The sequence below is a fragment of the Cryptomeria japonica genome, chromosome 5, assembly GCF_030272615.1.
Source record: "Cryptomeria japonica chromosome 5, Sugi_1.0, whole genome shotgun sequence".
Taxonomy (NCBI): domain Eukaryota; kingdom Viridiplantae; phylum Streptophyta; class Pinopsida; order Cupressales; family Cupressaceae; genus Cryptomeria; species Cryptomeria japonica.
In genome coordinates, this window is record NC_081409.1 from 519,306,847 (window position 1) to 519,333,781 (window position 26,935).

The following is a 26,935-nucleotide window of genomic DNA, read 5'->3' on the forward strand; positions in this document are numbered from 1 at the left end:
GGGCAATATTAACTTGCAATGTGATTGGTGCTGTTTCAGATGTATTGCTGACTGGAATATGCACATGACATTGGGCCTTCGGCCTGCTCGCCACGAGCTCTTCCAAAACTGGAAATAAAGGATAAAACACAAAACCTATGCTGCCTGATTGAGTGTGTTTGAATGCATTCTTATACCTTGCAAGGCGGAGGAGTTGCATCTCATCATATTGATAAGACACATCTTCTTCCCATGTTTCTCTTCATAACAAAGATTAGTTTATGGTGTAGATCGTGTCCCTTTATTAAATCGCACATGTTTATCACAATTTCTGATTAATACTTATAATCTAATTAGTCTATCTTCATAACAACTCCTTGCTTACTTAACCATCAAGATCATGACTAGTCACTAGTTAATCCCATCCTTTGATTATTTCTTTATCATTAATCGATACCCTTAATGTAACCTCTTTAAGTTGCTGTTTTAGCATAAATAGCTGCTTGTCCCATACTAACCAAATTGCTGCTACATTGATGATTAATATTGGTCACTTATAGTCATTCTTACTTCTTGATTGGAAGCCACAATAAGTCTTTGTTGATTCGATCAGTGCCTTCTTCTGATCTTGATCATTAACCGATGCATTCAAAGGTTTCACCAATATACTGAATTGATCTTTGCTTTGGTGTTATCTTTTTATATGCCTGCCTTAGACAATTGATCTATTTGATTACTGATAATGTCTTAAATGTAGTAATCTTTGTGGTTTTAACCAATGAAGATGCTCTCCATACTCGGTGCGATCGACATGTTGCTCACTAGCCTTCTTGGATTGGTGATCATTATCTTGGACTGATCCTTATTCCTCCTAAAATAACTAGGAAATTTCGTCTTAATCATAAGACTTCACGATTTTCCAAATATCTTATTTCTAATGGTTGTGTACATTTTACTTCTAGCTATCAACTTGCTATATATCTTTACTTTCTACTAACTTATAACTGGCTATAAGTGTTCAAGGACTGCCACTCCTTGACCTCAATAGTACTTTATTGTCTTTATGCTACTAGTTTAAGGATGGGGACATCACAGATATTTTGGTCTATAAAACAACAAATTTTCAAGCTCCTTTTTTGATGTATTATAGTTACATGTTTTTAGGGTTGACTTTGCAAGTAGTTTTAAGCCATTTCAGTTGGCAAAATAGCAGGGTTTTTAAGATAAAATCAGGCTAAACAATACCTAGGATTTCGTGCTCCATTGTTACTTCTAAAGGGGTGTTGCAGTTTCAAGACGATGGTTTTCTATCATTGAAAACAACAGTTTTTAATTGTTTTTCGAGTCACAAAATTGGAGGTTAGCAACATATAATGCCCAAAATTTTAGTCTTATTGAGACAACCTCCTTTTTCATCTCAATTCAATTTCAGGAAATTCTTTCTCTTGTGTCAACCATTACAATCTTGAGACAAAGGAGATAGACTCATTGATTGCACAAGTTATTTGCAAGCTTGGGGTTAGTGTCATATTTGCTATGTTTTTGTCTTTTTGTAGTTGGAACTTTTAGCCTTTGGGAATTTTGTTGTAAATCTAAATGTTATGTATTAAGGATATATAATGTATATGATGAACGACTTATTAATGTTTTCATATGAAAATTTTAAAATTTTCCCATATTTTTAAAATTTCTTTATTTTTTTAACCCTTGCCATCCCTAAAAATGGTCTCCAAAAAATTTGTCTTAGAAATGTGCCCCCCTTTCCCCTGCTGTTCCCATCCTAGAAACTTGGTGGAACATAGTTTATTTCTCGATTTCTTGATTATTTTGTAGAGACAGCATACACAAAAGAAAAAGAAAGCAATAAAAGAAATTTGGACAAGAAAAAAATTCCTAACAAGAAGGCAAAACTAGGAAAAGACAAAAATGGATTGAAACCAAAATAAACATCTATATACATTCATTTGTCAGGAATATGAGGCGATTGGAAAATAAAGATCAAGTTATTGACGATTTGTAGGTAGAGCAAATTTGACCATCTATACTCTCTAACTTGAAACTGATCTCGCCCAAGATTTTAGAAATGTGATATGGCCCCAAATGTTGGTGAAATTGGGTATTTAGCACATTTTTGTTTATAAATATTAAAAATGTTTAAAAAAAATTAGTTTTCTATAATTTTTTGTTTGTCCAAATTTCTTTAGTGATTACATTTCTATGGTTTTAATAGTCATTATGTCAAAACTTTAGATATAGCTATGTTTAGCTCATTGCTGTTTTCATTTAGTGTTCTAAACTTCTACTCTTTGAAATCCATAATGAAGTCAGCTATAAGTGATACTTTTTGAGCTTTGGTTAGTTTTGTAATTCAAGGATAATGGCTTTTAACAGTATTGCCCACCAGTTATATGGTTTATCTTTATTGAAAGACCAGGTACATTCTGTTTGCAGAAATAGTTTTCTTTTGCAACAACTTTGTGTTAGTTGAAGATATATTCTGTCTAATTCTTTTTTCCTATCACTGTCAAGAATTGGTCATATGTTTTTGTCATGGACTGGTTAACTTTTCAACTTGCATTTTGTTTCCTTCTAATGGTGATTCCATACAATTATATATGCATTTGCAGGAGTCTTGCATTCCAAAATTATGCACTGGTTCAATCGGCAGGACACTATCTATTCCAGTCAAACTCGTTTTTGTCAGAAAGAATGGCTTGCAAGAAATTTGTTTAACTTTGCAGATAGCTTTGTGAATCCTCAGAAACATAACCTTATTGTTCCTTGCAATGATGAGGAAGTGGATGCTTGGTATGTTGAAGCTAAGAGATGGGCAAGATTACTTTGCCTTGGACTATTAGAAGTGTGTCAGTTTTCAAAAATACTCCTGGTAAGATTCTAGTCAATTTATATGTTCACTTATATTAAGAATTTGAGCATATGGCTTGCATTTCAGTCATAATAACATTTTCTTATTGTACTTGAGAGATCTTACTGTTTTTGAAGGCTTCTCAGACAAACTTTCAAGTGTTGACCAAATGATTGGCTAAGAAAATGAAGTTTAAGACATTTGACATGATATCATTTGTTCCTTATACCAGTGGTCTTTATGAAAGTTGTTGAAACTTGTTATGACACTGTAGTGGTGAGTTATTGATGGTTGTTATGCTGAAGATATTTAATGTTCACTATTAAATACATTTCTTCCTTTTTTCTAGGGTGTAGGAATTGATATCTGAAACAAGATGCAACTACTTGATGACTTGTAAAGACAGATATATAAAGACAGTTATGTGTTTTCCAAGTAAATGCTATAGCCTAGTGTTATGATCTATATACCAACTTCGCGTATTTCTGGTGATGTACCCATACCAAATCAGACATTGGTGCTAGAATGTAGCGATTTTTATTTGTACCATATTTAGTGACTATCTATAGATAGGAATGCATGACTTTAAAGGCATGCATATGAATTGTCATAGATAATCATGCATAAGATATATATAGGATGAGTGGAGATATCTACTGATAGGAGTATATATTTCTGCTGCGTGCACACCAATGGTGATGTTCCCAATACACAGAGCAAGCAATGAGTTTAGATGAAAAAAGAAGAGGATGATGATGGACTAGGTCCAGCACCATCAACCATGCAGAAAGAAGACATGCCACTAGCCAAGCTTGTGGTTGACAAGGGTAAGTGAAAAATGTTTGGCTCTCCTTTGAAACAAGTTGAAAGGAATTGCACCAAGGGCATTGAGACTAGGGACCAAGAGGAGCAACCATGGGCCTCTCTACATAAAGTGCCTTCTCTTGTCTCTAAAAAGTGTTTGACACAAATACACACTCATAAGTTCTAGTTTTACAACCTTCTGTACAAACAACCTTGACACGAGTAGCCCCTCAACAACAAGAAATGATTATGCTTGATTCTTCTGAAAGATCCCTGATGGACCCCTTCGCTGATCTGCTGTAGCTTTTTAATTATTTTAATTGAATTTCCTGTTTATTACTATAATCCTCCAGAAATAGATAGAAGTTGTAGAAGGTTGAATTCTTTTTATGTTTTGAAAGTTTTTCAGCAAGTAATAATTGAAGAACAAGTACATGAAAAGAGTACTGGAAATAAATGTTCATACACAGCCAAATCAGAATCTTACCTAGCAGATTTCTGATTATTTAAATCAAATAATTATTCAGATAGTGATTCCAAACAATTCCAGGAAGATTACAATAAGCAATGAGTCCAACCTGGATGAAGAGTGAATACTGTAATCAAGGAGGCTATGGCAAACGCCCAAAGCTCTTACATAGCTCTACGTGGGAAGAAAAACGGCTGCAAAGTACGGCCGTACGACTGTTAGTTGACGCCAAGCTGAAAACCCCAATCTCCACGCTGAACCCTAACTCTGTCCACTAAATCCTCCAAAAAAGATGTCGTACTAACTCTAAGGCACTGAAAACTGAATGCAAGAACCAAATAACCACTGTGTTGGGGGCTACGTCCCAGACAGGCAAGACCCTGGGGTTTTCGTCCCAGATGTTGAATTGCTCTCCAGAGCAAATTCTCCAAATCAAAGATGAAATGTGTAAAAGATAATAATGAACAATTTGGTCTTCATCTCCTTATATCTCCTTTCCTTTCCAAGCCAAACCCTAAAAGGGAGTAAAGTTGGCGCATTTTGAAAAGAGTGTTATTTTCTAATTATGGCGTCAACTATAGGAAAATAACACTAAATTTCAAATAAATAGCTTCAGGCATCCAAAAAGACGCCGGAAGGTGAGAATCATGTAGCAAAGTTCAAGACCTTTCCAACGAGCTATAACACATAGGCATATCAACCCAGATGAAGCCAAAAACCGCTTATTACTCCGAAATGACTAAATACATAGCCTTATTTTAATTTATTTAATCGCTAACTTAGGAAATATTTAAATATATTAAAATATCTCCAGATATCCAATAATAGCCCAAAATAACCAAACAATCATGAATATAACTTTGTCACCTATTTGTGACCGATGCCGGAAAAGCTGAGCTAACTGACAGTCCCATCCCTAAAATCTAGGGATGCTCCTAGAAACTAGGAAATACACCCAAACTTCCTGAAACTGAAACCATGACATGGTCTCGTGGAACCTCCAATATGGGAACTCCCACAACCTCCTAAAAAATAGGGAATCTCCCTAAAATCAAGGAACTGCTCCCAATGGCCCTCAAACTGTCTGAAATGCCAACTCCGGATATTGAATACCCTGCATGAGTCTCTATCCACCACTACCAGCCTACGAGATCCAAATAATAGACCATCCAACTACTCTTCTCCTATCACCTAGAAAGGGGACATTACATCTTCTATGCTTTAATCACAAGCCCCATTTTTAGAAACTCCAAAGTGCATTGGTAGGATCAAGCGCAACTACAAAAGCTAGTGTCAACAAAATAATTGCTTGATCTGCTCAGGTAGGATGCTATGGTGTGGGGACCTTGTGACAAGTTGACAAGGCACAAACTGGAGCTTGTCAATCTTAAATGATTTAGGTAGACTTTCTTGCTGATAAGGCTCACAAAGAGATTTTGGCCAACAAATTAAATGTTTGTGACACTCTCTAGATATTTGTACTAAGCTCCATAGCCACAGTTGAAATTGGAGCCATTGGAACTTAGAGATCTATGCACGTGCAATTATTATCACTTATTGGGATCCATCATGACAATTCAAAAACTGCATGCTTCATGTTGTTAGGTGCCATGCAGTTGAAGCAAAAGGTACATGAGATGAACTACCTAAAGGTGGACCTCACCAAAATGCAGGTAGCTTATCAAGCAGAGTAGATCAGGCAAGCATCCTGAGTATGTAAATATCTAGTAGTGTTGCACATTCAACAACTCAGTTACGCTCCATTGAAGATTTGACACAAACAAAGAAGGAGATCACTTGGTATATGCTTTAAGCCAACCAGCATTTAGTTGCAAGACACCATCATCATTTGCCTAGATGTATAATAGGAGCTATGATACATAAGCAGATTTTCAAACTAGACATGAGTTTAGAGGTTCATGTTGGTGTCTTCAAAGTATTGAACACTCCATTGATGGTTCCTTTGTTGATGCACAAAGAATTATGGCATGCTTGAAAGAGTTGGATGAAAAGGATAATCAGCTAGCTGAGGAAAAGAAGTACGTCGAAGTAGTCACTAGGGTTGTAGAAGGAAAGAAGCAAAACAATAAAGAGAGGATAAAGGAAGACAATGAGAGGATGGAAAAAGATTTGAGGAAATGAGAAGTGCAGAAAGGTTGTTGAGGAGGAAGAGTGTTTGAAGAAAGAAGAGTTGCTATGCAAATAGCAAGAAGCAAAAGAATATGCTAAAGCAATTGCGATAACTAGTGCCAATGTTTGTAGAATATAATGAGCTCAAGGGTTAGTTGATTCATGAAGACATACCTGATGTGCAATTATATATCCTTAACCAACACAGTGTAACATTCTTAAGTGCACGGTAGTGGCTTGAGCTTCAGGCACTCTCGTGTTTGCCTATGTAAACTCCAAATTCTGATGTCAAGAGCTAGTGGAGTGAAATGATTGAAGGAGAAGCTCAAACAATTGATTGTATTTGATTATGATTGTATCCTAATCATCACAACCACATTGAATTGGAGGAGTACTTGGCATCCAAACTCACACATTGGATAAATGAGTTAGAAGTTTTAACACTTTTCCACAAATGTCTTTGAGCTTATGCATTTTAATTTTTAATTGTCCCATTGTTTATCTATTATGTTCATGTTATAAGCACAAAACACATTATTGCACTAGGATTGTGCTATATTTAGTGGCTTCCTATACGTAGGAATGCATGACTTTTCGAATGTGCATATTGTAGTGTCTACCATTTGTTTTTTTAATAAAATCGTAAATTTTTCAACCTTAGATCACATACATTTTGTCAAATAGTTGGCAGAACATTGAAGCAATCATTTTTTTTTAATTAAGTGCTTAGGAATAGCTGCAACTATTTTTTATATCAACAAAATGTCAAAAACGGAATTCTTAAGAAGAAGGGTCCCAAGTTTTCAAGCTTGGGCTTGTAACTTCTGAGCTGTTGGTGTGTCAAAATACATGTCAACAATTTCTTGATTAACAGATAATCCAATTGACATGCAAACTTTGCAAATTCTTTGATAAATCTTCAGTAGCATCCAACATGTTCTAAGACTAAAGGTGATCCGGCTTGCCAAATATCATTTTGAATGGGCAATTTGCTATTTACCTTGTTAAAGCCAGTTTTCATGCCAACATGCATATAAGAAGTTCAAACAGTTTCCCATGCAGTACCAGTGATCGACAGCTCTTTGGATTGAAATAGTCTTGCTTTCCAATACAAACACATACATCAGGCTAATTCTTGTAAATGACCATCATGTTGTCCATGAATACACCAATTGTCTAAAAAGGTCTTAAAACTCTTAAGTAAAAATTTCCTTAGAAATAAACAAAATTGTTTGTTAAAATATAGCTGGTCTGTACATAGCCCAAATGGTAATCTATTATATAAAACTCAAGTACAATAATTGTTTTTAGTTTTATCTTTTTAGTGTACATGAATCTGGCTATACCCAGAAAATCCATCCAAAAATGAATACGTTTGTGGCTTCGTACTTCTGCTACTTCCTTCAAACTTTTATCTGTAAATTGTGTTGGGAGCTGCGTTTCAACTTGATTAAACTTTTCCTGGTGTAGAATTGTGTACTTGGTCCTACAGTGCTTCCCATTCTAATGCAAGCTGTGATTGAAGAGTTATGTTAGAGTACATCTATGTAGTCTGTTTCACTGGATAATCAATGCTGTGCTTGGTAATAAGGAATCAGTATTTGTCTCCATTTTGAATATGAATTGGTTCACTACCGCTGGAGTAATAAAAGTTTCCTGGCTTCTGCTAACTGTTACTCTTTTCAGAATAGGACAATGGAATGGCCAATGCAAAAATGTAGACAAAATTAAGTATCTTTTGCATATAATATGATTTGGTTTCATTTTTTCATTCGAGTGATATTGCTTTTGCATTTAATATTTGTGTCATATTTTCAACACAAGTATATCGTCTTTTCTATCATTTGATAAAAAAGTTATGATTGAAGAGAGTTTCCCATCTTAATGTAAGTAGTGATCGAACAGAGTTATGTTAAGAGTACATCTACGCAGTCTGCTTCATTGGATAATCAATGCTGTGCTTGGTCCAAAGGAATCAATATTTATTACCATTTTAAATATGAATCGCATCACTACCACTGTAGTAATAAAAGGTTCCTGGCTTCTGATAACTGTTTCTCTTTTCAGAATAGGAAAATGGAAAAGTATGGTGAATATAAAAATGTAGACAATTTTATTATGTTTTGCATATAATATGGTTTGGTTTCATCTTTTCATGTGTATTATATTGCTTTTGCATATAATATTGCTGTCATATTTTCATTACAAGTATATCATCTTTTCTATAATTCTTAAATTGTCATATAATGCAAAATACAAAGGGTATGGTGAAGGATTTCTAGTTGTATTTCAAAATCTTTTAGGACTGCCTATATTTAAAAACTAAGCTGATTTTTCCTTATGTACTAGTTCTAGGCCTGATCTATTGTTCTCCTTATTTTAGCAGGTGATCCAAAGTCGTGCTTGTGAAATTCATCAATGTGCTAATAGTTCATACTTTATACCAGTCAAGCTTCTGCTGCTCATTTTAAGTGTAGTAAAAGAATGTCAATCTCAACAGCAGTTTTCTGAAAGTACTCAAGGTAGAAGATTAAAAAATAGGAGCAAGGAATTATTGGATTTGTTGGGAAAAGAGAAGTTAACACGATATGATATGCTTGCCATAACTGTTTCCAACACCGTCCTTTCAATATTGGTGAGTTGGCATTCATTTGTGAGTTTTAGGCCTATTGTGCTTATTTTTGTCTTTACAGGGATATACCATAGCATAGAAGTTTGACAGTTATGCTTAAAATACAATTCTACAGGGTGAGCTTATTTCATATGCAAGGTCATCATTTACAATATTTTGGCATGATTATTCATGGGATGGACCTTTACCTGATTCAGTAACTGGAAAACTTGGAGGCCCATGTCAAAGGCGATTGCCATCTTTAGCAGCTTCATCAGTCTTGCAAGCAGTACGTTCTTCCTCCTCCTTAATTGGACTGAAGTCCAAAATATTTATATTCAATCATTATATAAGCAAGTTTTCATTTCTAAATGGTCTCAGCTTTTAGGTTAAAAGAGAATTTATTACATATATTATACATAAAGTTTCTTTGGCTTGCAATATTATCATTAGAAAGGAACCTAAAAATCAATATTTTCTCAAGAAAACATGAAAGCTAGAGTGCACATATTTCAGTCTTGCTAAACAGGGAGAGTTCTGCCATTAAGAATGAAAGAAGATAGGTAAACCAGAACACAACAATGAAGGTTATAATGGGTAGCCAAAGGAAGGCTTAAAATATATCGTTATGATCATCTTGTCATAGAAAGTTTGTTATTTACACTATTATAAGTTCATTTTATCTACTTTTCTCTTTTAAGACACTTTTTGTAAGAGAAATTGAAAAAGTTGATTAGGATGGAACCATTGTATCTTCCTCCACTGTTTTTTCTAGAAGTGGCTATGCAGCCATATAAATTGCCAGAAATACATTTATAAAGAAGTGCATCGGGGGATGTGCCTCTTATATTTCTGACTATTTATATGTTTGCATAGCTAGTTCCGTTTTTTCTCATCTATTTTTTATTTTTCCATTATTGAGATCTAATTTACTGAATCGTTTAAAGATAACCTTGTTTTCGAGTACAAGCTGTACCCAAATTGGGTACCAATTGGAATCGCTAGCGGAATCCAGTAGGGTTCGAGTTTTCTTTGGTGGCACTTTTAACTTGAATCCAGTCAGCGTCTGAATTTTTAAAGTCATTTTTTAAATTTGTGATAGATGAAACCCTTCATAAACGACCATAATATTTCTTGTTTCATGTGTTTCAAAAACACTTATAGGAAAAAATTGTGATTTTCCGTAGCAAGGTGTGCACCCAAATTTTTTTATAGTCATTTTTAATGCTGATATACAACATCCACCATGCCAATTCGGGCAATGGAAATAGTCAGCCACAAGAAAGAAACATTGGTGATGCAAAGCAATTGCTTGGATAAGAACGATTGGACAACAAAGAATCGTCAAGGTGATCCAAGCAATGTGGGAAGCGAATAAAACTCATCGTAAAATCTTCAAAAGAGATCGAGAAAGTATGAATAGCAGGGAAAGAGAAAATCGACCATTGTAGGAGAGGTTGTAGATAAAGAATGAGGATGCCTAGACTTTCAAAGCCTTTGGTGTTTGAAATATTTAATACTTGCTGAATTAGAAGTATGGCTCCCCAAAAAACACAACACCTACTTGGTAAAAAGTCCGTTGAGAAACACCCACATCTCCGTCCTGTTGATGTGTTTTTTATGCACCTCGAACATAGAATAAAATACCAAGGTATTCTATCCTCTCTTGAACAAAGAAACCTTATATGCTGAATGATATGATCAAATAAGGAAACTCCAAGGTTTACAATGCAAACTATGCGACTTAAATGTTGTGGATAGACTCAGTGAATTTGATGTGATTTTGCTGGAATCACAAAGGGACTTACATTTTGCTTCAACTTTGTTGGAACTTAAGATCTAACTTAACTTTGGAAAACAAAAGGCAAAAGAGATAAGGGTTAGGAAAGCTAATCTAATCCTAAGAATGTAGGAAATGATTGTTGAATCGGTGACACCAAACCAAGATTTGTTTCACCATTTAGGAACAACTACACAAAGGTGGTGCAATCTCCTAAGGATAAGCAATTGATTTTCATATCACCAATGCACACCAACATTATGAACAATAAGCTTACAATGATTGAATTTAAGCTTTTAATCAAGTTCACTTTGACCGCGCACTGTAATTTGCAATCAACAATCTCCAAGTGGTATGAACATAGGTTCACCATTTATCAATAAGAATGTCTTCCATTCATCTAATTAAGATCTACGCTATGAAAAGTAGAGACCATGCAACAAGTTGAAATAGCACACCAAAATCCACCATAACTTCAATGAAGAAGGTATGTTAATTACCACAAGCTTTGGCGACAATCTCCTTTTCTCCTACTCTACTCTATCTATCTGGCTATTATCTATTATCTATTAACCTTTACAATGAGAGATTTGGGACTTATATAGAGGACTCTTTACAACTCAATGGCTTAGATCGATTTGAGATCAATGGCAGGGATTCAACAATAAAACCCTAATTAGGGTTTGTTACAACAAACTCCTTGGCCAATGAGAAAATTACATCATTTAGGACATATGTCCTTTGAGTACTAGCCAATAGGAATTGAGGTTAGGTACATAAAATAATATTTGATGAAGCATCATGTGTCACTTGCTCCTTGATTGGATGAGTCAGGTTTGTTGAACTTGGATGTGTTGACTTGGAATAACCAGATTAGTTGAATGATGAATTAACGCCACCTCAGTTTGCTCCCCATGTAGATCATATCAAAGTGTTTGTGATTGAGCACTATCTCTTGATACTCCACATTACCCAATTGCTTCGTGTGATGTGGTGGATCTTATTCCCAAATTGCATTATCTTGATCAAGTCGACCTTCTAACTTTGATCAAGTCTTTTGAAACTATCTTTCCTTGATCACATTTCACTTTCAATCTTGACACTGGGGAATCCACCTCTTGGTGATACATTAGATCCTTCATCTTGAATTCCTTGTCTTGGATTGCTTCCCTATTGTACTAGCAGTGATCCAGAAATCCAAGATTGTTGTAAAATATCCTTCATTGTAGAGTAATGTCTTGAACTTGAACACCTTGAACTCGATCATCTTATTTGTCACTTTTGGAGTGTGAATCTTGTCCTTCCTTGCATTGTTAAACTTGAAGTCTTCATGTTGCTGAGTCTTGATGCATCATTCTTCATCTTCTTGCATTCCTTGACATTATCCTTGTGGATCCTCATGAAGTCCTCTTGATTGGGTGGAAAAGTCCTTCAGTCCATACTCTTCCTTATTTCTTGACTGTTAGTAGCCTAAGTGGATTAGGTTGTAGTATAGAGAACATCAATATACAATTTATCATACCAGAGCATAGTAAAACATTAGCATGGAACCAATAACACACAACACAGTATACCAAGATATATTCATGTAACACAGATTTCTATCATATTCCTTTCCAATCCAATATCTCCCAAATGTGCTACAAGTTTACAATATAAAGAGTTTGCGGTTGGTTAGGCCATCAACCGTCCGGCAACTAATTACCCCGCAGATATAACTTAATACTATTGTTTTCTTTTAAAGCATTACAGAAAGCCTTATTTACTAATTAACCGGCTTACATCATCCCTCCCCAAAACTTGTTCGTCTTCCCGACGAGCACAAACAACAAAATAACAAAAACTATCTACTTAGAGGGACAAGAGGACGTCCCTGTTCCCGTAGGGGTCCGCTCTCAGAGGATCTTTAGATCTCTTTCGGCAATGAGTTGTTTCTCCCGAGTTGCTTTCAGAAGCCTTAGTGCATCCATTTGGTCTTTCTTAGAGGCAGCCAACTCCTGTTCCTTTTCCAGCCTCGTGGTTCTCTCTTGAACCATTTCTTTCTCTAGAGCATTGATCCTTTCTTTCAGCTCACTCTCTCGCTGTAGGGCTAAGGTGTGGTTTCCTTCCATTTTGCTCGCTTTCCAGGTCACCCCCTGGAGCTGTAAGAATGTAGTACGGAAAGTCCGTTCCATGGAAGTGATGGCTCCCATTACTTTCTGATTACCTCCTGTATGCCCATTAAGGATCTGTGGTACTCCCCAGTCTGCTACCATCTCCGGAGTTTCCGTCTCAGGCCACCCTTGGTTCCTAATTTTCTCTGAGAACTCCCTCTCGCGGTCTTCTGTCATAAACGCCAGTAGTGCGTCCGTTGCTCTTACTATAGCAGGCACATCAGATCCTCGAGAATTATCTATCATCCTCTCCATGGCTGTCCTCATTACTTCCAACTCCGAAAGAAAATGCTGTGCAGCAAGTTCCCACTCTCAGACCTCCTCTACTGGTGAGGACGTACTGTGGCCTTTCCCAGTTTCTTCAATCCTCAGGCTCTCCTCCTGCTGGTCAGGCCCCAACGATGGTGAAGGAGGTGGAACCTCTATGTCCATCTGGAATCTGGTGAGTAGGCTGTCTGTTTCGGTCTCCATGTTTGTTTCCTCGGTCCCCTTCCCTTTGTCTCCCTCTGGCTTTTCCCGGAGCATTTCCTCTTCTGTATTTCCCACCTCCACATTAGCGAGAGGATCGGTTATTGGTGCCACTACCAATGCGACAGCTCTAGCTGCTTTCACGCCCCTGGGTGTGTTTATATTAAGAGTGTGGGCCCCTGCACTATGTCTCCTCAAGTCTATTAACTGGGATGGGGTCTCTGTGACCCCAGGTACCAACTGTGTCGTGGTGGGAATCTGTGCTGGTTTGAAAAGTACCTTTCTCCTTACTCCCCATCCTGGTACGGCTGGCATGCCCCCCATACGGCCTTCTGGCTCTACCTGTAGCAGACCTCCTACGTGTCCTCCTTCCTGTTCCATGCCCATTGGTTCCAATGTTGAGAATTTTGACCTTGTCCTATCCTCCTTATCACCTTCTGGTCCATGCATAGTGTGGCTCTGCTCCATACGGAATTCCCCTTCGTCTTCCTCCAATGAAGATGATGTATATGTTTCCTCTTCCCCCGTCTCTACCTCTTCGTCAGAGTTGTCATCTTCCTCTCCTCCATCTTCCATGCCCCCTGCCAGTTCTTGCCTTGCTTTCTTTCTTGGTGCCTCTGTGGCGACGTAGCCAATAGTACATGGCTGGCTTGTAGGGCTCCACCCGTCTTGAGGCCACAAACCCTCCTCTATTTTCTAATGCTACCTGTGTTCTCAATGCCTCCAAGAAGAGAGCAATGCGGTGACGAGGTACGTATAGGGTTTTGTGTTTGAGGAGCATGGCTTCCTTTACCCGGCTCGAAAGGACTCGGCCCCAGTTGTATATTTTGCCATTGCTCAGTCCATACATGAGGCGTAGCATCCATATTGCAACATCGGATGCTCGGCTTGCTTCTGTTAGCTTACTCTTCAGGATGTCCATAACGCATCTCCACTCTGGTGAGGTGAGATAAGATTTTTTCAAGCCCCTTCTATTGCTATTCTGCCATAAACTGTCCCATTGCTCTTCTGTGAGTGTATTACCGCAGATGTGTTCTAGTAGCCGTTTCTTTTCTTCTGTAGACATCCTTGCTGATGGTTTCATGGCTGAATCACCGCTACTTGGAATTCCAAAAACCTTGCTGAATTCCTTGGGTGCATAAGAGATGACCACCGTCTGTCCCAAATAGTCAATTACTAATCTATGTTTGTCCTGCTCATATCCATGGACCATGGCGCGCAATACAGGCTCGAATTCTTTCAGATTGAAGATGGGCATAAAAATGATCTTATCAACCTCTGCTTTCTTCAATGAATTCTTCAGAGGGTGGTCCTCTTCATTGCTTTCCCACCACCTCCTGCACTCACTTCCAAGAACTCCTTCAAATGTGATATTCTCCACGTTTACTTGTTCTGCCCTCTCCTGGCTTTTCTTGCTGGTTCCTGGCATGGCCATTGGTTGCTTATTAGAGGTATTGGCCTTGTAGTTTATGTCATAACTTCCCGTTCTAGGTTGCCGTGACTTCCTTTCACCATCTTGTGCCTTACTGGTGTATGCTTTCCCCTCATTGTGCAACTGTAGTGATGGCCCTTTTGGTGGCCTTGAGCTTTTTCACGGATATCTATACCGCGGAGCTGATGTAGCCAGTTTACCTCGTCGTTGTGTGCGCTGCGGCTGCGTGTGTTGTGGTCCCTGCGCCTGCTATGGATAAGTCGTACGCCACAGTTGGGCGCTGTGTACACTGGCTGCTGCATACGCCTTGGTCTGCTGATGCGTACGCCTATGGTGCTGCGTACGTGTACAGTGCTGCGCATGCCTATGGTGTTGCGTGTGCCATGGGTGCTATGCGTGTCTTGGGTTCCCTTGACCCACGTACGCCTTAGCCTGCGTACGCTCGGGGCGCTCCCTTCATAGCCGTCACCTCCGCCTCCCCGTGTTCCCTTCGTGCCACCTCTCCCCTTTGGCTTTCCACGTACGCCGCGTCTCCCCTTTGCGGCTCCGCGTACACTCTAACCTTTCCAACGCGTGGCATGCCCTTCTTGGTCGTGCGTACGTGCTGCGTGGTACGGGTTGTGTGGTGCGTATGTGCCGCGTAGTGCCTTCGCAAAGGTTGCTATGCCTTCATGCCAATTTCTCAATGCGTACGCCCTGTATATTCCTCCACGCTTCTTTGTTGCCTTTGCCAAGGTTTATGTGCCTTTGTGCCACTTGCCTCCTTTTATGCCGGGTGCTTTTTATTCTCCGTTTAGTATTTTGTGAGCCACTCCCTCCTTTGTTTTGCTGGCCGCATATTAAACACTTTATATTTCCTCTAGTCTTTATCTTTCTATGGCCTTTTCTTTTCATGCAAAATATTTTTATTCGAGTTCTCTTTGCATTTAATTTTTCCTTGTTCTCAGCCCATGTTCCTAACTTTCGTGACTTAGAACCATTCTCCTTGGTCCCACTTTCTCTCAAGGCATACCCCAACATATTTGCCACAACAGTTTCTCTCTCCTCTCTCTCCTGGACAATTCCTCTCTCCTGGATAGTTTCTCTCTCCTTGTAGATTTTGAGTTTTGAGCCATTTACTGGGTCTTTGATCGGATTGCCATCTATGGTAGATAGTTTTATAGCTTCGTTTGCCCCTACTCCCTCTATTTTATAGGGTCCTAACCATCGTACCTTAAACTTCCTAGGTCGGAGTTCATTCCGGCCGTTGTATTTGAGCACCAACTATCCCGGTGAAAATTCATCTGTCTCAGGTGTTTGTCGTGCCAGAATTTCCTTCTTCTCTGGGCTACTTCTGTGGCGCATTGTGCCACTGTCCTACGTTCCTCCATCTGAATTAATGTAGTCAATCGCTCCCTTAGTCTGTCCTCGTCCCCCAACCGGTTTTGGACCGCTATTCTCAAACTTGGTATCGTGTACTCTGCTGGCATCACAGCTTCCTGTCCATACATGAGCTGGAATGGGGTGTGCCCAGTAGTGGCTTTGTAAGAAGTACGATAGGCCCATAGCACCGCGCTCAACCTTTCCTCCTAGTCCTCTTGTTCTACTCCACAAGTCTTGTATAGAATGGACACCAATACTTTGTTTGTTGACTCTGCTTGTCCATTCGCCCTTGGGTAGTACGGACTCGACAGTGTGTGAAAATTTTTGAATTCTATTGTCATAGTGCGTATCACCTGATTCACAAAATGTACGCCTCTATCACTGGTGACCTGTATCGGTATGCCAAATCGAGTTACTATTTGTTCATATAGGAACTTGGCGGTATTGAGTGCCGTATTGTCTGGAAGAGCTCTATCCTCGGCTCATTTTGTAAGGTATTCTGTGGCCATGACTATGTACCGACATCTGTGTGCTTTGCTTACCCTGAGTGGCCCTACAAAATCTAGCCCCCATCTCTCAAACAACTCCTGTGGTTGGGATTGAAAAAGAGGCATAAAGTCTCGTTTGAGTGGCTTACCCGCCCTTTGGCAAGTATCACAACTTGACACCCATTCCCGCGCATCTGCATAAAGTGTAGGCCACCACAACCCTGCTAGTAATATTTTTCTTGCGGTAGCATCTGGGCCCATATGCCCTCCGGCTAGCCCTTCATGTGATTCCCTCAGAACCCTCGGAATTTCTTCTTCTAAGACACACCTTCGTAGTACCCCATCAGGGCCCATTTTATACAAAAGGCCGTGGATCAGTTGGAACGTTGTGCTTTTTAGTGCCAACTTCCTTCTTTCACTTGGGGGCATCTCCTTTGGGAACGTTGTGCTGGCGAGGTATTGTTCGAGCTTCTCATACCAAGATGGTAAGACTGCTATTTGAAACAAGTGGCCATCCGGAAAATCCTCATTTACTCCCCCTTCTGCGCATTCCCCTGATTTTATCCTTGACAGATGATCAGCCATTACATGGCTGTTTCTTGGTCGCACCACAATGTTGAAGGTAAATTCCTGGAGTAAGATCAGCCATCGACATACTCTCCCTTGGATGACCGGTTTGTTTACCAGATACAAGGGTGCCTGGTGATCTACGAAGAAGGTAAAGGGCGTGGCCAGGAGGTAATGACGGAATTTTTGCATTGTGTACACCATCCCCAAGGCTTCTCGTTCTGTGGTACTATAGTTTCTTTCTGCTCTCGACAGTAGGCGGCTGGGAAAGTATATGGGATGGTCCAAGCCTGTGGCTCCTGCCTGTGCTAGGGTGGCGCCAATGGCAAAGTTGGAGGCATCCACATGCACATGAAATTTATTATCCCAATTTGGGTATATCAGGATAGGTGCACTTACAAGTCTGGATTTGAGTTCCTTAAAGGCCTTTTCTTGCTCTTGGTGCCATACGAATGGCTCCCCCTTCCTTGTGAGTTTTTCCAGTGGGAGGGAAACCTCAGCAAATCCTTTGATAAACCGTTGATAGTATCCTACGTGGCCCAGGAAAGATTTTACTCCTGTAACATCCGTTGGGTCTTCCATTTCCATGATGACTCTTATCTTATCAGGGTTAGTCTTCAACCTTGCTTTGCAGACTATGTGGCCAAGTAACCTTCCTTGGGGAACGAGGAACCGACATTTCTTTGGATTGAGGGCAAGTCGTGCTCGACGGCACCTTTCCATGCACTCCCCTAGTATTTGCAAGTGATTTTTCTTCTCGCTGTACACTGACCAATCGTCGAGAAATGCTTTAAAATTTCCTGTCGCCATTTTGTTGAAGATATGCAGTATGATCCTCTGGAATGTGGCTGGGGCGTTGCATAATCCGAATGGCATCCGGTTATACGCGTAAACTCCATCCTCCACAATGAAGGTGGTTTTCAGCCTATCCTCCTCAGCTATGCTGATCTGGTTGTAGCCCGAAAAGCCATCCATGAAGGAATAGATTTCGTGCCCCGCTACTTCTTCCAGTATACTATCAGTAAAAGGTATGGGAAACGGATCTTTCATAGTCACAACATTTAAACATCGGAAGTCTATGCAGATGCGGATCTGATTCCCCTCTTTTTTGAGGGAAATGACAATAGGCGAGACCCATTCACTGGTTTGTACCCGGAATATGATTCCGGCTTCTAATATTTTTTCTATTTCCTCTTGTACCTTTGCCGCGTAATTTTTGTTCATGCGGTAAGGGCGTTTCCTTACTGGTCTAGCCCCTGGTATTAATGGTATGCGATGTACGCATAGTTTTGGAGGCACTCCTTACAAATCCTTATATGTCCATGCGAACACATCTTTGTACTCGAGAAATATTTTGAATGTTGCTGCTTTTAGTACGGGGTCCCAATCGTCCCCTACTAGTATTAGTTTTTGGTCCTTTTCTTCTCCGAGGTTGGTTTGTTGTACCTTGGGTTCCACATATTGTACGATCTCATTTTCTCCGAATTGGTGGGCCGGGGTCCCATCTACCCGGGCTTCCCCTTCCTGGTATTCGACGAACTGTGGCGAGTAAGTATTGCCTTCCTCGATCTCCAGGATCTCCAACACGTTGCACGGGTGGAAGATTTCATAATCTTCCATCTGCCAGTGGAATAACCCATTGATAGAACTTGTTTCGTCCTTTGAGCAATTCCCCAGGCCGAGGACTCCTTCTTCATCAGGTTCCATCTCAGCATCCTCCCCTGGTGCGCCTTTCTTGGACCCGGAATTTGAAGCCACTTCTTGACTCACTACTTGGTTTCCTAGATCAATGATATATTTTTTCCCTTCACTTTCGATGGAGAGAGTGTTTTTCTTCCAATTGTGGTCTGCTTTGGCCATGATGAGCCATCCTCTTCCCAAGAGTGCATCGTATCCCTTCCTTGCTAAGGATATAACCATAAAATCCAGAAAGAATCGTTGGGTTCCAATGGTTACCTTTTGGCCCATAAGTGTGCCCAGTGGTTTTATGCCATGTTGATCTGCTCCTACCAGGTGGCCAGAGCGTTGACTTCCCCAAGGTTTTCCATGTTTCCTCGGGTAGCACGTTTACCGCGGACCCACCATCTACAATAGTGTTAGTAAGTCTGTGACCGAGAATCTCCATTTCTACTACGGTTGGTGTCCTGCCTACCCCTACTGTCATCAACATAGGGTCAGTGGTCTCCTTTGAGTGGTTCCTTCCTTCCATTTCCTCTTTGTGGCCCAGCGTCTTTTCCTCCTTTCTGGTCTCTCCTCCACTTGGTTTATAGCTATCCGTAGTTGTGGAAGTGTCTGCAACAGATCCGCTACACGGACTGACACTGTGGTTTGTAGCAACTGGTTCATTATGGTAGCTTCAAAGTCGGCTCGTATGGTACTGGTGGTTTTGTGGGGTACTGTCTTTCGCTGTCCTTCACTCATTTCCCTTTCTACTTCCTTTTGTGCCTCCTTTAGTCTTTCCTTTTCTATACCTGGTTCAGGGTACGTTAGTTTCCTTGTATGAGATCGGGTAATGGCCAATACTTCTGGTTCTGCCTGCGCTACCTCCAACATGTTCACGCCTTTTTGTCTTGGACATTCGGCATCTTCGTGGTTGCCCGGCCCACACCATTTGCAGAGTAGCCTTCCTCCTTGTCCAACACCACTTTGGCAGTCACGTGCAAAATGGCCCCATTCGTTACATCGTCGACATTGTATCATCGGTCTGCCTTTTGCATCATATTGGATGCGTCCTCGTGGGGTATTATTATTGCTGTTGTTGTTACTCCCCCTTCGGCTGCTCCTATAGCCACCTGGTGATGCGTCTGAGTTTGTGTTCTTGGAGGGTGTAGTTGGTGGTGTTGGTTGTTCTTGAGTATATAGTACCTGGGCACTCCTTGCCTTCAAGTTGTAGGGGCATTCCTTAATGGAATGTCCCAACACTTGGCAGATGTCACAAAAAGCTTTCTTTGGACAATTGGTTTTTGTGTGTCCCTCCAGTTTGCACTCTGTGCACCAGAGGTCCCTACCCTCCCTATTTTCTTCCTTCTGCATCTGCATTTCTCGCATCATCCGTCTCATATCCTTTCGGAGCACTTGTATCGTGCGTGACTCCTCATTGCTTCCTTGATCACTACTATCTTCATCACTTGTACGCTTCTTGCCCTTTGATGTCTTGTTCTCGCTTTCGATGTCCATGGCTCTATTGTACGCGTCCATGACCGTAGATGGAGGTACTACCTTCATCTTTTTCCACAGGGATGGTTGCAATCCCTCGATGAACCATCGCTTCTTTAGCCCATCGGCTGGCTTATTGTCCATTTTTCCAATCAATTCTTTTAGTTTGCAGTAGTAGGACCTTACTGTCTCATTCTTGCCCTGTTTGGTGTTGTATATTTCTTCAATGATCTCGTCATCGTCCTGGAGTAGTTGAAACTCCTCAAATGCTTTAGCAAGGTTTTTCCAGGTATCCTTTGAAGTGGTGGATAGGTCCGTGTACCAGTCAATGGCAATTCCCCGGAGGGTGGCCGAGAATGCTTTCAACCAGTTGTCCTCATCATCCTTGCCATTGGCCTGCCATATGGTGACACAAGTTTTACAATGGCGGGCGGGATCCTCTGATCCTAGTCCATTGAATCTGGGAAGTTTCTGTTTTTCGGAGTTATGTGCCATCCTTCTCGTACTCTCCGGTTTACTTTGGGAATTGTTGAGTGACTTGGTTGGGGCGGTTGTTTGCTCCCAATTCTCGCTACTTTCTATTACCTGTGGGCTGTCGTGACTCCTGTCCCACTCTTGTGTGTGTTACCGGGAACCTTCCCCTAGGCTCCCTCTCGCTTCAACTATCCGGTAGAGTTTCAGGCGCCGCTCGAGTTGCTCCTGGATGCGCAGGGATCTCCTCACTATGTCTTCTTGGCTCCCCTCTTCTTCCTCTGGGGGTTGTCGGCTTCGATCTTTGTTGAGTGTATTTGGCATTAATTTTTGGAACTACAGTGGTTTCGTCGCTGTGTGGAATCCTGTTGTTCTTCTTCCCTTCTGTTCCTTTCTCTATACTGTTGGAGCACTTGCTGCCGACGTTGCTCCCTCCGTATGTTCTCTCGTTCTTCTTCACGTTCCATGAGTACACGTGCCAATAACCGGGGAAGACTACCCAGGAGATCATGTACCGCCTCGTTCACGTTGAGTTCCGCCCGTACTGTATCAGCCAAGACTGCGCTCAATTCCGCTTCTCACTGTACGTACCGGTCCACGGAAACGTCCCACGCGTGAATCAGGTCTTGTGTCAATTGATCCTCCCTGGTTACTTCGATGTTATCCTCTACATCACTGTCTGTTACCCGGATGCTTTGGTTGAATGGACGACCCATTATGCTTCCATCCCGCCAGCCTTCCCTCTAGAGACCTCCGGATTCGACTTAGGCAACGGCGCCAAAATGTTAGTAGCCTAAGTGGATTAGGTTGTAGTATACAGAACATCAATATACAATTTATCACACAAGAGCATGGTAAAACATTAGCATGGAACCAATAACACACAACACATTATACCAAGATATATTCATGTAACACAGATTTCTATCATATTCCTTTCCAATCCAATATCTCCCAAATGTGCTACAAGTTTACAATATAAAGAGTTTGCGGTTGGTTAGGCCATCAACCGTCCGGCAACTAATTACCCCGCAGATATAACTTAATACTATTGTTTTCTTTTAAAGCATTACAAAAAGTCTTATTTACTAATTAACCGGCTTACATTGACCTATGCATCAAACCTGAAAGAGAAAGAGATTTTGCATCAAAACACTAAGGAGTAAATGAAATTAATACTAACATCTTGCAAATCATGCCTCCTAAAAAAAGCCTCCCAATCTGGAAATAAATTTTACAATCTTGGAGAATATTCTGGAAATTATGCTTAAAACTGGAAATGCTGATGTTCCAGATCTGGAAATTGATCAATGCTCTGAAGAATTTCGCTCCAAATCAAGGTGTTTGTCTACATTTTATTAAAAAAATTTGCCCTTCTTGAATCTGGTCAAATTCGTAATTCTGATTCTGCTTGCAAAGTGGTGAAAAATTGCTTCAAAATCTGCCTCAAATACTCACTAAAAAGGTCGCCTCAGGTCTGCCATCCTTCATCTTCAGGTCTGCCAGAAACTTGCTTCCTTAACGTCCTTAACTCAGCCTTAAATGGTGCTGAATTTCTCTTTGAATGTAAGTCTAAATGATTTTACTTGCTCATCCTTTTACAATTTCGAATATGGAAATGAATGCTTGAATGAAAGGATTGCTTCATCTTTACATATGTATCCCCAAGTTGGGGTGCACCTCCTCACATATGTAGAAGTCTGCCTTGTATAGGCAAATCAAATTCTTTTATTTTGTTTCCTTTGGCATTCCCTCACAGTCGACTCCCCTCTTTCATTTCATAATTTCATCAAAATTCAACACTAAAGCATGGAAATCTGATATGCACAAGTGGTGCAGGAGCACCTACCTATGAAGAAAAGAAGCAAGAATAAGATGATCTTCTATTAGCCTAGAAGGAATGTAATAAGACGTTGTGGGTCCTTTTTGTAATTCGATGTCCTAGGAGTGTGACAAGTTTGTCCATGTTTGGGTCAAATTGTCATCTAAGGTCTTGTAGAGCAAATTGAGTCAATAAGGGTCACAATGGTCTAAATTGAGGGATCAAGTGACCACAAGTCTATTTGAGTCATTTTTGATGTTTTAGAATCAAATGTAATCATTTTGGGGGACTATGATAGTCAGGAGTCTAAGTTGGCTGAATAATGCAAAAGTTGTCATATTGTCAATTTGTTGTCATGACAATTTTGCACTTTTTGTAAGTCGTGATTCTCCAACGGTCAATCAGTTTGAAAAATGGTTGGAGGAAGTTGTGTTCGTTTGGGGTGACACCTTTAAGGACCCCAAACACCAAAAGATGTAAGTTGGGTTGATTTTGGTTGATTTGGAAAGGAAATTGAAGCATCAAGAACTGTTGGAAACTTAGGAAACTGTCCAATTTCTGTTGATTGCATACTGTAGGTGGATTGGCAAGAATGCTCATGGCATAGATCCCAAAACTAGATCATTTTACCTTTGTTTTGCATTTGGTGTGAAGTCTTGAAGTGATCGCTGCCCCATTCTACAAGCAAATCTCTACTGGGTAGCCTAAAACCCTCAAACCCCTAGGGTTTGACTGCAATAATGGGTTTTGGCCTATAAATTCTGAACTGAACATTCTTCCGTTATAGGAGATGATAGGCCACTGTATCATATGTCAATTCCAAAAGCCATTAAGAGGACACAACAGGGCGAAGAGGATGGAGAACTAACCCTAGGTCTGGCATCTCTATGTGACAGACCGATTTGATGAGTGCAGTGTGTGAGAATTGAGTGGTAGAGCACTGGAAAGGGGTTTGAATGTGGTAGAAGAGCACTTTGGAGATTTACATAACATTTCATCCTTAGTGATGGTCACCAATTAGGAGAACCAAACTAGTTTGTGGAAGGCGTTCAGTCAAATAGGTCTAATAGCCCTATTAGGTTTATTAGTGCAGTATTGGTTGGGAGATCTGCAAGTTGGTCCAGTATCAGAAACTGAGATATTGTTGAGAACTCCCAAAAGGGCATTTGAAAACATAATTTGTTTGCCTAGATCCTCAGGGTGTCAAAAGTTATCACCCGATTCCTTCAAATGGAGGCCTAATTGCAACTGGTTCTGTTTGTGGGCAAGTGAGTCAAAATTGATGTTTCGGTGGGTCTAAACCATGAAATCCCGTTTCATTTGTGTTAAGGTGTTGTGAGAACACCCCTCCAAGGATCGTTGTATTGAATTGGTCAAGTGGGCCATTCAAACCGTAAAGCCAAGTAGTAGCCCACTCATGTATGCAAGGGTGCGTGTAGTCACACAGGACTTGAGAATTGTTAGTTGTTTGCAAGGGGACATGTTGGAGCCTTTGAGGCTTCCAAGGTGTTGTTAGTGTCATTCGAACCATTGCTTGACTTGGTGTTGTGTAAGGACCCTTTGGTAGTAGGGATTTGGTTGAGTTTTTGGGCCTTAGAGGTTGGTTGGTTCAAGGTTATCCTTCCAGTCTGTTGCCTCCTCGTCAACAAGGAAGGGTGGAAATTCGACCACTACAAGGTGAAGGGAAATGGGGCATCCCAGAAAGCCATTTGAGACCAGTATGCACCTTCAGTATCATATATTTTCTCAAAACATATTACAACCTGTTGATACAAGCACATACTACTATGCCATAAAAGCGGAAACAAACATTTGATTTCCCATACATGATGCAATTTACAGATCTAAAAAAATTTCAGCAGCATTACGGCATACAACTTTAATACATCAGAATCATGAAACAAGAAGAATGAGACAGAAGAGAGAACACATATATACGTGGGGAAAACCCTTTTGGGTAAAAAACCCACACTCCAAAACATTGGAGCCAATGCATTATTCAGCAACAAGTTACAATACATCTTCAAGCTTTAAGCCTTTACATGGAGATTTACATCCTTTTCCATCTTGGAGGAAAAACGACAGCGTAACCCCTGTGAAATGAACTCCTCTCCTCTCTTAAATCAGCGAAGGCATCAACATTTATATATAGAGCTCAACACAAAGAGGTAGGCGCCCATGGTTTTGAAAATTATCTTCAACACCTAAGAGGTAAGTTGTCCCATAAACAACATCTTGCTAATCCCATGACATGTTGGTCATGGCAACTTCCAAGGCAACAACACCTATTTCATCCATAACGGTCATCTTGCCAAATACAATGTAAAGACAACATAGAATTTACAATGACCAAGAATAGGTACCTTTCTTACCTCACACCACTTGTCAAAAGTGAATTCCAACATAAATGCCAATAGGTAAAATACAACTCCAATACATAGTAGAAGTTGAAAACCAAGACTCTTTAGTCAACATAGGAAATTGCCAAATCAATTTCCACTCCAAAATGGAAATATATGACAATATCTTTCCAAAACATAACAACTTCCAAGTGGGTGCCAACTTCCTAAAAATATGGAATATGCCATCTCATCACCTGCCATGTAGGATGCCACCTCACCAAGTGGTCCCACAAAGTGAATGATAACTTAGGATAAATCCATTAGTCAACAATTAACTAAATAATTCAACATGTCAAGACTCTAAGGTTGAGACACCTTAATCCCAACATTCTCCCACTTGTCAAAGACCTGTCAAGAGTCTACAACATCAACTGCTTAGGAGCCAAAATGATCAAGCCACATCATCACTGCCATCCATGAAACTGCACAAATCTCAAACATGCTCTTGTGCTCCATCAAGACACCAATTCAAAGAACACAAGCATAAGATCCCAGTGATAACAAAGGCCACATGATACTGCCACCACTCCACTGTGCTCGCAAGCTATACAGAAGCATCAACAACATCAACTTCAAAGCCCGTAACTAGAACACAATTACAATGTAATCCTCCAGAAAACAAGATAGAACATCAGCTAGAAGATTTACCTAGAAAGAATCCTAGGAAATGTAAAGTTAGACTTTAGACAAAGAATAATGATAAAACTGCAAGTGGACTTGGGCTAGTTGACAAGAGTGGGTGAGTCTCCTATACTTTTGGCTCTAGTAAACCAAGGGGGTTTCCTTGAGCTGGAATAGGATATTTAAAGAGAAATGAAGGAAGGAGGCTACAAAAACAAGCTACATCCTACACATGCTGACAAACCTATAGCCATCCATCCCATTAGCGTGGTATATTTGCAGACCAGGATCTCGAAAGCAGATTAAGCAACTAGGTTAGCAGAATTTGACTACGAATGTATGATCAATGAATTTTTTTCTTTCCAAAAGACTCAATTCAATTGTAACCTTCCAAAGACTCTTTTAAATCAGTTAGGATCCATCATCTAGATTCTACACTACATACTACAAGGATTTCAATAAATTTTAGCATAACCATATGCCTTCATGACTGGTGCCTTATCCATTGGAAACAAAGTGAAGGATGAATAACATGTTCCAAGATTTAATTCAAGCTTTAAAGGTGACTGGAATTTGAATGGAAATTCATTAAGTCTAGCTACACATTCATTCAAATCAACATTTGCAGATAAGGAAATTTGAAATAATTGCATTGTTCTTTCAACATACTATAACAACCTCTTAATTTGGCTGATGAAAATATCACAATAGAATGCCGATCTCTCCTAAATTCTTGATATTCAACATATATCTCTGAATTCGAATGTTGATGCCTGTTCTTTGTCCTGGTTGTTACCTCTTGCCCCTTTTCTTGAACATTAATTTCGATTGCAACATATGAGAAAATACAATCTGAAGTCCCCTTTCATCTTTTGGAAACCTTGCACCCCCCTTAAATGTAAGAATATCCTTTTGAGGAAAAAAAAATTGATATAGTATTTACAGTCACAGTATTGAAGGGTATGCACAATTTGTATGATGTGAAATCTTTTCTTTTTCAATTCTTACAACAATTAAATGTTTTCAAATCGTTCAATGGAAATTCAGTCCTTAGATGCGTGGTGGAACTCTGATCCTGTAGGAGCAGGCTATGGGAGGGCAAACTACTTTTGACCTGTCATGATCAATTCTGTGTCCTAGTTCTTGCTCTTCATTGCTCTCACTCTTGTACTTAGGCTTAAGTGCTTTTTATATTAATAACTTAACATTTAAGTGGAACAGCAATTATCCCAAAACAGATACTGTCTATAATGCAATATTGCTGCTTATACCATTAAGGGCATTGCAAATACTGTAAATACTAAAGAGAGTATTATTAAGAGGTACATTTTAGCAAACATAGGCATGCCTATAT

At 40.0% G+C, this 26,935-nt stretch overlaps 1 protein-coding gene across 9 annotated transcripts in view; it reads left to right on the plus strand.

Moving 5' to 3' along the window:
* The window catches only part of LOC131067769 (uncharacterized), a 290,039-nt gene that overhangs the window by 56,482 nt on the left and 206,622 nt on the right, over positions 1-26,935 (plus strand). For 8 of the 9 annotated variants that reach the window (XM_058002912.1, XM_058002916.1, XM_058002917.1 and 5 more), the window contains 3 exons: positions 2,607-2,866; positions 8,632-8,883; positions 8,996-9,148. In XM_058002912.1, coding sequence (XP_057858895.1) covers positions 2,607-2,866; positions 8,632-8,883; positions 8,996-9,148 — 665 coding nt within the window. The remainder of the gene's footprint in view (positions 1-2,606; positions 2,867-8,631; positions 8,884-8,995; positions 9,149-26,935) is intronic. The other variant, XM_058002913.1, reaches the window with a different exon arrangement.